Source organism: Microtus ochrogaster, unplaced genomic scaffold (assembly GCF_000317375.1).
Source record: "Microtus ochrogaster isolate Prairie Vole_2 unplaced genomic scaffold, MicOch1.0 UNK81, whole genome shotgun sequence".
Taxonomy (NCBI): domain Eukaryota; kingdom Metazoa; phylum Chordata; class Mammalia; order Rodentia; family Cricetidae; genus Microtus; species Microtus ochrogaster.
Genome location: NW_004949179.1, coordinates 241459 through 254011, shown reverse-complemented (window position 1 = coordinate 254011; position 12553 = coordinate 241459). Strand labels below are relative to the sequence as shown.

Genomic DNA, 12553 nt, shown 5'->3' with positions numbered 1-12553 from the left:
TGTCTGTGTATGTGTGCCTGTGTATGTGTGTCTGTCTGTGTGTCTGTGTATGTGTGCCTGTGTATGTGTGTCTGTCTGTGTGCCTGTGTATGTGTGTGTCTGTGCAGATAGGGAGAGGTCAGGAGACAACTTTTTGGCAATTGGTTCCCCCGTCCATCATGGCTTCTGGTGTGGAGAACCAGACCAATCCAAGACTTTCTCAGAGACCCTGATGAAAGAACGAAGGGAACAATAAATAGTTCCATGTCCTTGTGCAGGAGTGGACTTGGAAATGCCAGTCTGATGCTGGAGTCAAGGTGGCAGCTTCTGGGGACACAGTATTTCGTCTTGGGCTTTGGTTAATTAAGCATCTGTCTGAGGTGTCCCATGTTCCCTTTGCCCAAACTGTCTGATTTAGCTCTCTGCTAAACCTGGCCATTTCCCCCCTGTAAACAGTATACAGGATGCTACCCTTCTTAAGAAAGCAGTTTAGCCTAAGTATCACTTATGCAAGGCCTCCTGGTCCCAGCCATTGCTTACTGCTCCTCTGCCACTCTCACACTTGACACATTCAGGATCCTTAGACAGGTTCTGGTCATCCTGGGAATTTAATTCAGGTCTTGAGACTCTTGCAACAAGTTCTTTTACCCATGGAGTCATCTTGCTGGCCCACACCTGCTTTTTATGTGGGTGTTAGGTCACAAAGCTAGGTCTTTCTGTCTGCATGGCCAACACTTTACTGGCTGAGCCACCTCTCGTTCCTGATCTTCTGCAGTTTTGAGAACAGCCATGCAGGGCTCTAGAGATGCCGCAGTGGGTAATGAACAAGTATGGGCACCTGACAAATATGGGCCATATTTGTCAGCGGCTGCAGTGCTCCTGTGGCAAATGGGCAGTACACAGAACACTCCTAGCCTGTCCAGCCTGGCATACACAGTGGAAAGCATCAGACATCGTGAAAGGTGAAGACCAATACCCGAGGTTGTCTTCTGATGCCCACGTTGGGCCATTCACACACAGGTTAAAACAAACCAGCAGTTAGTACTTTCGGTCTTCTCCCAGGGAAGGTGTGTGAGGCCTGGCTGACCTCTGCATAGATTTAAATCCAAGACAGGGATGGGGTGGGGCTCAGTGGTAGGGAGAACAAAGTCCCCAGTTCAATCTTAAACAAAACTACAAGGCAGACACCAGAGGTAGCACTGATCCTGCTTAGAAGTCCTAAGAACCAACCCTTGGGGAACCCGGTGGCATGTAGCCCTGACCTGGCATCCAGGAGCCGTGAGCGCAGGGTCATGACAGCCTCGCAGGTGCTCTGCTTGAGCTGCCTCTGGATGGCGCTGAACTTGCTGTGGATGACACCCACCATGTGCTCCATCTCCTTGGAGGACACAGGCCTCACCCTGCTCTGTTCCCGAAGAAGGTTGGTGACATGTGTGGTGAACTCACGACAGGCCTGGGATGGAGAAGGGGCCAGCCTGTGACTAAGCAGGCCTGGGATGGAGAAGGGGGCCAGCCTGTGACTAAGCAGCCAGGTGCAGTAAGCTCCACAGCTGACCACATCTGCCACCCCCACAGCCCACACACAGGTCAGTTTCTGAAGAGTGAGGGAAAGGGCTTTCAGCCGTCTCTGCAATGACAGACGACAGTGGGCTGTCCCTGCTCTGCCACAGAGGAGGGGGTTAGTGTCCACATCCGACTGTGGCCAGTGCACATTCATATGAGAAACTCTTGCGTGCAGAAAGATCACCTGTTCATACTTCTCTAGCTCAGAGTGGTAAATCTGTCGGATCTGGGACAGCTTGGCCCGGTAGTCTGAGTGCTCAATGCTATTGTCATTTGGACAGCCACCTGGTGATGCTGTGGTGCCTGCTGCTGCTCCTCGTCCTCTCTTCTCTGGCCTGGACACACCCTCAGCCAGCAGCATATTATCCAGCCTCAGGAGCTGAGCGTCAGGAGGATCCTCTTCCTCATGCCGGATGCTCATGGCTAGATGAAGAAGACAGGCAGATGTGTTCTCTGCAGAGAAAAGTAGCCAGGACCAAGTGGCACTGGAACCATGGCTGGGCATCACTTAAAAACATTTGAATTATGTATACATGTGCGCCTGCGTGTGTGCAGATCTCCTAGGAATCCAGGCTGGGGCATCAGATCCCCATACCCAGCGTCACAGGCAGCTGGAAGCTGCCCAGTCAGTGCAGGTGCTGTGAACTCAACTCAGTCTCTGCAAGAGCAGGGAACACTCTAAACCTCCAAACATCTCTAGCCCCTTTATTACCACGCTGGATCAGAGACACCTAGGAACCTACTGGAACACTGACCCAAATGTCGTCTTCAGGAGCACAGTCCTGGTCATGCGAGGACGCCAGGACAGTGCAGCACATGTGGCCGGAACCTGACAGCCACATGAGAACACAGCCAGCGCTGGGTAGGAACGCTGAAGTGCTGGGAGGGGCATTCCGGTGCTGGTGTCAAGACAAGGCAGGTGCAGGGCTGGTGAGAGGGCTCAGTGGGTAAAGGAGCTTGCTGCCAAGCATGTTGACTTGAAATCAATCTACATGGTAGAAGGAGAATCAAATCCTGCCACTCTGAGCTACATGTGCCTCTCCCTGCCCTCCTCCAAAGTAAATAGTGTGAGAAAGTATTAGATAAATGGCCTACCACTGGGATTGCACAGTACTGCACTGATGGGCTCTGCTATGTGTCCACATGTCTATGTCCTATAAGTGTGCACACTTGGGCGTGCTCTCTTATAGTGTAAAAGCAGAGGTGAACGTACATCTGCTCTCTTGCTTCGGGCTCCTGCTTCCAGCTGCTAGACTCTGTTCCTGTTCACGCAGAGGACTATTGTCTAGGACAGCAATCTGTAAGTTTTCCCCTTAAATAAATAACCCTTTTATTATTCATAATTCTGCAGTGGTGTGGGATTGTTTTGTGAGTTATGTCATCTCTAATGTGTCTGTACATGCATATGTCCCTGTGTGTATATGCATGCTTGCATCTGTGTCAGTGTGCATGAGTGTATGCAACCATGTGTCCATGTATGTGTGGAGGGCAGCACACCTATAAAGCAGAAAAGGAAAGGCTTCATCAGGTGCTAGTGACCAGGCTTGTGTCTGTATTTCCTACAACACACACCTCTGGAACAGACATACATCCAGGCAAATACTAATATACATAAAATGAAAAATAAGTCAGGTGATGGTGGGCACACCTTTAAACCCAGCACTTTGGGACAGAGGCAGGCAGATCTATGAGTTCGAGCCCAGCCTGGTCTACAGAGGGAGTCCCAGGACAGCCAAGGCTACACAGAGAAACCCTTTCTCAAAAATCAAACAAACAAAAGTAAATAGGACTAGAGGGAAGACGCAGCTTGCAGAGGTTCAGTTCTCAGCATTCACACTGCAGCTCCAATTCCAGGGGATCCAATGCCCTCTTTTGGTTCCTTTGGGTACCAGGCATGTACAAGGTGCACAGACATACATGTATGCAAACGCCTATCTCTCAACTTTGATGGAGGAAGGTCATTGGTTAAGTAATAAAGAAACTGCTTGGCCTCATAGGTTAAAACATAGGTGGGAGGAGTAAACAGAACAGAATGCTGGGAGGAAGAGGAAGTGAGCTCAGACTGGACAGCTCTGCTCTCTGGAGCAGAGACGCCATGCTCCCCGCTCCTGGGCAGACACACGCGATGAAGCTCCGACCCAGGATGGACGTAGGCTAGAATCTTCCCGGTAAGCGCACCTAGCGGTGCTACACAGATGATTAGAAATGGGCTAAATTAATATGTGAGAATTAGCCTAGAAGAGGCTAGATAGAAATGGGTCAAGCAGTGTTTAAAAGAATACAATTTGTGTGTTGTTATTTTGGGGCATAAGCTAGCTAGGTGGCCGGGGTGCTGGGGACGCAGCCCTGCCGCTCTTATTACAACACAACTTAGAGACCTGTGTCCTGTGTCTCTCATTATGACATATCTTGCCTCTGAATGGAAGGACAGCTCCCTGGCCAGTGGGCTGTGGGCATTAGGTCAGGATAATGGAGAAAATGCTTTTCTTGGCGGAGCAGAACTGAGAATCCCTTGCTCTCCTGCTGACCTTACTCAAGTCCTGCAGGGGGGGCCAATGGTGCCCCCAGCTTGCACTTCCCCCTTACTATGGCATCATGGCTACCCTGCAGTTGTCAGCTCACAGGAGGCTTCAACACTTTCTTTGCTTGAGTACGAATCTGTCATTCCCCCTGCCACACTATAACTGAAAGGATGCCCAGTTCAGCTACCCGAGCCTGTGGCTCAACGGCACGCCCAGCAGCAATGTGTGGCTCAGGCTGAGCCTGCCACCCTCCAGGGGCTACCTGCATGTGAGCCACCAAAGGTCCGGGGTATATAGGGTGAAGACAAGGGTTACAGTGTTCCGGCACACTGATCTGTCCCCATGGGAACTGTCTGACGCACAGGGGTGCCCTGCTGACATGCCCATGCCTGTACCACCTGGTTCCTCCTTCAGCTAAGTGGGCAAAAGGAGCATCAGAAGTGACAGCTTGTCAAGACTACAGCCATGAAAAAGTATCTTCGTGTTTCTGAGTCTCATTTAGCTCAGGCTCACTATGTAGACCAGGCTGACCTTGAACTCCCAAATCTGCCTGCCTCTCCCATTTTGGGATTACTCCACACTTGGTTATTTTTGAGACAGGGCCTTGGTTTGTAGCCCAGGTCAGTCTTGAACTAACTCTCTTTTTCTTTGAGACAGAGTCTCTCTATTATGTAGCTTTGGTTGTCCTGAGCTCAGTATGTAGACCAGGCTGGACTGACACTCACAGAGGTCCACCTGCCTCTGTCTCCTGAGCGCTGGGATGACAGGCGCACCTGGCCAGTCTTGAACTCCTTATTCTGCTGCTTCCACCTCCCCAGGGCAGGGATCAGGTGTGAGTATCTATATGACACAAGTGTCTCACAGAGTCTAGGCTGCTCTCCTTGAATGTGCTATGTAGACAACATTAAACTCTTTTTGTTGTTGGTTTTGTGTTTTTGTTTTTTGTTTTTTTTTTGAGACAAGGTTTTCCTGTGTAGCCAGGGCTGTTCTGGAACCCACTCTGTAGACCAGGCCGGCCTTGAACTCTAGAGATTTGCCTGCCTCTGCCTCTCAAATGCTGGGCCAGTCTTGAACTCTTGATTCCCCGAGGGCTGGATGACTGTGTGCCAGCATACAAGGCTCCTGAGTGCCAAGCAAGCATTCTACCAGCCGAGCTCCAGTTCCAGTCCAGAAGCCTGGTCCACACAGTGAGACTTTGATGGCCAGGGTTGTATAAGGAGATCCAGCTCAAAACAATATCAAAACTACAAGGTGATGGTGCACATTTTTAATCCCAGCCCTCGAAGGCAGAGGCCAGCCTGGTCTACAGAGTGAGTTCCAGGACATCCAGGGCTACAGAGAGAAACCTTGTAATTAATTATACAAATAAGCACCAAGCCCCAGAAGCTATATATCTGAGAACATGGTGACAGGGACGATTTGTTGTGGGTAGTCCACAAAGGGAGCAGAGGGCATGGGTGACACAGCCTCAGAATTCAGTGCTGATGGCTGGCTATTAGGTACAAGGTGAAATGGGTCAACAGGACACACTTTGAGAACACTAAAGAGCATGTGGCTGTCAACTGTACCCAGAGGACAGCCATGTGGCCATGTGTGGGGGTAGGATGGTAAGTCCTCTCAGCTCACAAGCCTTGGGGCTCATGTGCATGTCGGACCACTACACAGAACACTGAAGCAGCAGCGCTACTGGCAGTGCAGGGCGATCTGCTGGAAGCCAAGGTGCTGTCACCAAGAAGATGTAGGTCAGGGGCCTAAGAAAGCCTACCTTCCATGCTCCCATTTGCTGGGACCCACATTATCTGTTCCTCAGAATTAGATAAGAAACAGACTGGAGGAGCTGGGGAGATGGCATGCCTCGAAAACATGAGGACATGAAGTTGATTCCCAACAACTACATAAAAAACCCAAGTACCATCCCTGCAATTCAAGAGCAGGAGAGACAGGAAGGGCCTGCTGGCCAGCCAGTCTAGTTCAGTTAGGGAGCTCCAGTTCCAATGAGAGACTGCCTCAAACTATAAAACGGAGAGTAATACAAAAAGACATTGTGACACTAACCTTTGGCTTCCACATATAATATGTGTACATACGTACTTACACGTCGCAAGCACACACACCAGACAGGAAGGAAAGCTGTGTAACACTTACATTGAGGGTGGTGGAACGCCCACAGATACTCCTGAGATCTATGTTCTGAGAGGCCCCACAGAAGCAGCAATGCTCCAACAGCAATGACATGTACATCCCCATGACCATCCCCAATGGTTCTCTGCACACAGGTGCAGCTGGGCTGAGAGAGGATGTGAGGTAGAGAACCTTCTGGCAGTAAAGAAGAATGCCTTCAGAGGTGGAGAGATAATAGTCATGGGCCAGCTCTAAGGGCTCCCACTTCCCACATCAACATGAGTGACACCTGTAGCCAACCCTGACACAACAGGACTGAGACACACTGAGATGTCCCCGCCTTGCTTTGGGGACAACTCTTTTAGTGCCAGGGCCCAGCCTGATAACTGCAGCTCTCACCCCTCAGTGAAGAGAGAGCATTATAAAAAGCTAGTCAAATGAAGAGAACACTGATCAAAAGGTGTCCAGCCCAGCTGACACAGAACCCCACACTGAAGAACAAGGGTAGATTGTAAGAGCCAGGAGACCAGGAAGCCTTCCTGTAGAATGTGTGTCCTACAAAGAACAGGGAAGCCACACCTATGAGACCATGATAATATGGCTGCTTAAACAGGACTTTACCAATAGATGTGTTAACGTGTGGAGAAATCCCACAGGATCCCAACCCTAGATGAAGAACTACACGCAGTCAACTGTTGAGAGATAGATAGACAAACAGACAATCTCTCTCTCTCTCTCTCTCTCTCTCTCTCTCTCTCTCTCTCTCTCTCTCTCAATAATTTAAAAGACATCATGAATTTGAGAGGGGGAGGAGGAGTGCATAGGAAGGGTGGAGGAGAGGGAGGAGAAAATGATGAAATTGCATTCTAATTTTAAAACTTAAGTTTTTTTTCCTGAGACAGGGTTTCTCTGTGTAACCCTGGCTGTCCTGGATTTTGCTCTGTAGACCAGGCTAGCCTCAAACTCACAGAGATCACAAAGATCCACCTTCCAAGTGCTGGGATTAAAGGCCTGTGCGACCACCACCCGGCTTGGTTCAGGCTGTTGTGTCTGAGCACAGAGCCCACAGTTGGCAATGCTGATTTGGGAAGGATAGACACGAGGAAGTGTAAGCAGCTGCTTCACACTCCCTCTCTACAGCCCAGAGCCACCACTGCCACCAAGCTTTTCCACGATAGACTGTGTCCCCTTAAAACAGATCAAACGTGGTCCAGTCATTCCCAGTCACTGTGGAGGATATGTCTCACCAAGAAAATGAAAAACTCCAGTGCCTACTGTACAAAACCATACTATTCTGGATGACAGAATAGACATTGCCTGCCTGAACTGACCATTGGACTGTGCTGCCCTGCTTGGCTTTTCCTTTGCCCATGTATGTGTATATAGTATATGTACAATGTGTGTCGGTACACTTTCACCTGTGTGTGTAGATCCATGGTTAGCATCAATACTTTCCTTGATATATGTGGATTGGTGTTTTACCTACACACATGTCTATGTACATGAGATCTGCCTACTTGCAAGGTGACAAGTCAGCTTCATATCCCTTGGAACTGGAGTCAGATGGTTGTGGGTTACCCCATGGGTGTTGGGAATTGAAACTGGGTCCTCTGTAAGAGCTCTTGACTGCTGAGCCATCTCTGCAGCCCCTCCCAGTTACATACTGTGTCATCTCTCATCTCTGTAGCCCTTCCCCTTGCAGACTGAGTTAAGGCCTCTCATTCGAACCCAGAACTCGCTGATCTGACTAGTCTGGACAGACAGCGTGACTCTAGACCCTGTACTAGGGTTACAGTCAGCTTCCAGGCCCACCTCACATCTACATAGGTCCAGTCCTCATGCTCGCCTGGCAAGTCACTTAACCGTTAAGCTATGTCCCTCAACCACATCTTTTAACATTTGTTTGCTTTCTGAGACAGGACCTCACGTTTCTGACTAGCCTAGAACTTAAGCTGTAACTTCTGGTCTTCTTCCTCTCTCAGGTGCTGGAGTGCCTCCCTTTTTATTACTGTTACTTTTTAAATTTAATTTATTTTAATTATACTTCTTTATTTGTAAGATGGGGCATGCCATCATCACTGGACCCTCACCGAAGCTCCTCTCAGCTTCATGCTGTTGTCCCGAGTCATGGAGATTCTGGAGTTTTGTTCCACAGGACCAGTCCCTTCACACACACCAGGAGGTCAAAGATGGGGTAGATATTAGAGTGAGCCAACCCAAAGCCCAGGATGTGGGTCTGGGTGGCAGCTGAGCTGGTTGATCTGGGCCACTGGGATGGTCCCCATCAGGAGAGGGGTAGGGCCAGCTCTCCTGGGCCCATGCCATCAGGGCCAGCTCTCCCACACCCATGGTGTAGGGCGGGGCCAGCTCTCCTGAGTTTGGTGTGGGCATGGGCGGGGCCAGCTCTCCTGAGTTTGGTGTGGGCATGGGTGGGGCAGTTCTCCTGCTGCAGTGACCAGTGAGGGGCCGGACCAGCTCTTCCAGGGCCAATGAAAAGTGGAGCTGGCTCAGTATGGCCCTTGGATTTCAACATGCAATGAAAAGTGGGGCTGGCCCCTGTGGCAACAGGGCCATGGACATCATCACAGACCCTAACTACAGCAGGACCAACAGACCCAGACACGGCCCTTGGCAGCAGCCCGTGCCTGAATACACTATGGTCCCAGTGTCAGAAAGGCCTTGGACACCAATGTGGTCTTGGGAGGCTGTCCAGATCCCAGGCACCTGTGCAGCTCTTGGTGATAAGAGGAGCCATGAACACCAGCTCAGACCCTGGCTGCTGCTGGGCTATGGATCCAGATTTGGCCTATGCAGCAGCCTGGGCCTGGATGACATCATGGCCCTGTGTACCTTCTTAAACACAAGTATTTGCAGAGGCAGAAGACTTCCACGGGGATAACTTTGGACACTTGAATTAGGATAAAATTCTGATGCTTGAATTTTGGAAGGATGGCAGAACCATGTGCTGTGAGGGGCAGACTGGGGCAGCATATGAGGCTGGAGCCAGACAGAGTCCTGGAGCAGCCTACCTGTCTTTTTCTTGATCTCGCAGAGCACGCTGAAGAGGGCAGACTTCATCCGATGGCAGTTTAGGGCATGCTTTCTGAAAGGGAGCAGAGGCATGGTGAGAAAGTTAGCTCATGGGGAGCAGGGGCCTCCTTCCCAAGAAACCAGGCCCTGCCAGCCAATGTGGCATCGGTCACACCCTGCAAAGACAGGGCGAAGATGCCACATCATTTTGACTTTTGCAGCATTAAAATAGGAATGTGCAGTCTGTGATGGGGACTTTGATTGTCAACTTGAATGAATCAAGAAACGTTTGGAGTTGGGCATGGTGGCATGAGCCTTTAATTCCAGTCCTATGGAGGCAAAGACTGGTGGATCTCCTAGTTCACAGTCTGCCTAGTTTACACAGAGAGTTCCAAGCTAGCCAGGGTTACAACAGAAATGTTAGGAATGGCTTTCTGTGAGACTGAGGTCAGGCAAGCTAGGGCTGCATAGTGAGACCTTGTCTCAACAAACACAGTCGGAAAGATGCCATGATGCACACCGGTCACCCCAGCACTTCAGTGTGAGGAGGACGAGAAGGTCAGAGTCAGTCTCAGCTATACAGTGAGCACTGAGTTTGAGGCTAGCCTGGGGTCCAGGAGATTCTGCCCCAAACAATGTAAAGACTCCATAGAAAACAAGACAGCAGAGATGTCTTAGCAGTAAAGGCCATTGCTGTGCAACCCGACAACCTCAGTGTCATCCCTAGAAACCATGAGGAGAGGAGAGAACTGACTCCTGCATTTGTCCTCTGTCTTCCATGCGCAGCGGCATGACCACACTTGTGCTCACACAGAGAGAATAATAAAATTAAACAAATAAACAAAAACACAAAAGGGGATGGTGGGAAGGCTCCTTGGGCAAGAGTGCTTGCTGGAGATCTGGATTCAATCCCTAGAGCCCACATGACGGCAGAAGCGGCTGCCACCACCTGCCCATGCACATGAAATAAATGTCCTTTAAAAATGCATCTTAAGCTGGGCTAAGGTGGCGCATGCCTTTAATCCCAGCACTCGGGAGGCAGAGGCAGGCAGATCTCTGTGAGTTCAAGACCAGCCTGGTCTACAGAGCTAGCTCCAGGACAGGCTCCAAAGCCACAGAGAAACCCTGTCTTGAAAAACCAAAAAATAAAAATAAAAAATAAATAAAAATGCATCTTAAAAATGGAAACAAAAAACAAGAGCAGAAAAGGAAATATCCTGGGGATTAAAGAAGCAGGCCAGGTGTGCCTGTGATGGCATTTCCAGAGGTGACCAGGTCACAGCCTCAGGTGGGACCTCACCGGACACTGGAAGGTGTGAACGGTTTGAAAGAGGAAGTCCTGGGACTGAGAGATCCCTGGAGCTATGAGCCAACCTGACACCTTCATTTTGGCTACCTGCTTCCAGAACTGTTCTGCCCTGAATGTCCTCTCTGTCTGTGCCGATTGTATCTTCTCCTCCTTAAGTTGCTGACATCAGGCATTTCCTCCAGACGCGGGGACCTCACTGAGTTCCACTGATCAGGGCAGCAGAGGTGTGGCTCAGTGGGAGTGCCTGTCCAGCATGCTCCAGGCCCTGGGTCCCATCCCCAGCAATTGAACTAATAAACTACCCAAACCAATTCTAATCTGGGATGGAAAAGAACAAAGAATAATTTGGTTTTCTAAATGGCTATAGAGCACCCCCCTCCAGTCATTATTTTTTCCTTTTCCTTTTTTCAGTTTTATGTGACGAGTTTCTCTATAGCTTTGGAGCCTTTCCTGGCACTTGCTCTGTAGACCAGGCTGGCCTTGGACTCACAGAGATTCGCCTGCCTCTGTCTTCTCAGTGCTGGAATCAAGGGCGTGTGCTTTTTTTTTTTTTACCTCTGCTGCACTGGGGCAGGCATTTTTATTTTTAATTTATGTGTGTGGTGTTTTGCTTGCATGCCTGCCTGCGCACCATGTGCACGCCTAGTGCCTATGAAGACCAGAAGGTGTTGGATCCCATGGAACCGGATTAGAGATGGTTGTGAGGGACCATATGGGTGCTGGGAATCAAACCTGAGTCCTTTGGAAGAGTGCCCATTGCTCTTAGCACTAAGCCATTTCCCAGCCCTGCATCGGCATTCTTAAGTAACACTAGAGTATTATAAATAGTAAGTAGCAAAGCAACTATTCACAGGGCAGGTGAGATGGGTCAGGGGTAAAGAGACACTTTCCGTTAAACCTAAAGAACTGAGTTCATACCAGGGCCCACATGGTGGAAGGAGAAACGTGGAAGCTGTTCTCTGACTTCTACATACATACAAAGAAATAGATGTAATTTAAAAATTGACCGAAACTGCTTACAAAACATCTGCCCAGCGTCAGGTGTGGAGTCGTGCAGCATCTTCCAGGACGTGCTGGTCCCACACAGATGTCCCAGATCTCATGAGGAACCTAGTGCCTGTGCTTTTTACCTCTGCTGCACTGGGGCAGGCATTCCTGGACCCAGGTCTTGTTGGACACTGAGGGACACTTTTTATAAATATTCCAAACAGCTCCTTTATACATAGAAATTGCTTACTGCCAACAACTCATCAGGAAGACCAACTTTAGCCGGGCGGTGGTGGCGCACGCCTTTAATCCCAGCACTCGGGAGGCAGAGGCAGGTGGATCTCTGTGAGTTTGAGGCCAGCCTGGTCTACCAAGGGAGTTCCAGGAGAGGCTCCAAAGAAACAGAGAAACCCTGTCTCGAAAAACCAAAAAAAAAAAAAAAGAAGACCAACTTTAGCCAGGTGGTGGTGGCACACACCTTTAATCCCAGCACTTGGGAGACAGAGACAGGCAGATTAGTTCCAGGATAGGCTCCAAAGCTACAGAGAAACCTTCTGTCTCAACCCCCCAAAACAAACAAACAAACAAACAAACAAACAAACAGACCAACTTCAGAGCTCAAGAGTTGGCTCAGGGGTTAAGAGCACTCTTTCTTTCTTTCTTTCTTTCTTTCTTTCTTTCTTTCTTTCTTTCTTTCTTTCTTTCTTCCCCCCAGGATGTATCTGGAAAGAGCACTTATTCTTACAAAAGACCTGGGTCCAATTCTCAGCACCCACATGGAGGTTCACTACCTCCTCAGGCACCAGACATTCATGCAAGACACTCATGCACACAAAATAGTAAAACAGACCTAAATATTTATTTAAAAAAGAAAGAAGAACACCAACTTCAAGGTCAGAAGGTCTGTAAGCAAACTAACCCTCCTGTGCCTAGTGGCTCATCCAGGGCCTAAGCATGAACATGATCACACTTCCCCAATGTCCTAAGCATGAACATGATCACACTTCCCCAATGTCCTAAGCATGAACATGATCACACTTCC

The 12553-nt window shown here is 49.5% G+C and overlaps 1 protein-coding gene across 3 annotated transcripts in view; it reads right to left on the bottom strand.

Annotated features, from left to right (window-relative positions):
• The window catches only part of Pbx4 (PBX homeobox 4), a 45690-nt gene that overhangs the window by 9184 nt on the left and 23953 nt on the right, over window positions 1–12553 (bottom strand). For 2 of the 3 annotated variants that reach the window (XM_026777770.1, XM_026777771.1), the window contains exons 2-3: window positions 9215–9288; window positions 1242–1965 (exon numbers count right to left, since the gene is read on the bottom strand). In XM_026777770.1, coding sequence (XP_026633571.1) covers window positions 1242–1965; window positions 9215–9288 — 798 coding nt within the window. The remainder of the gene's footprint in view (window positions 1–1241; window positions 1966–9214; window positions 9289–12553) is intronic. The other variant, XM_005370516.3, reaches the window with a different exon arrangement.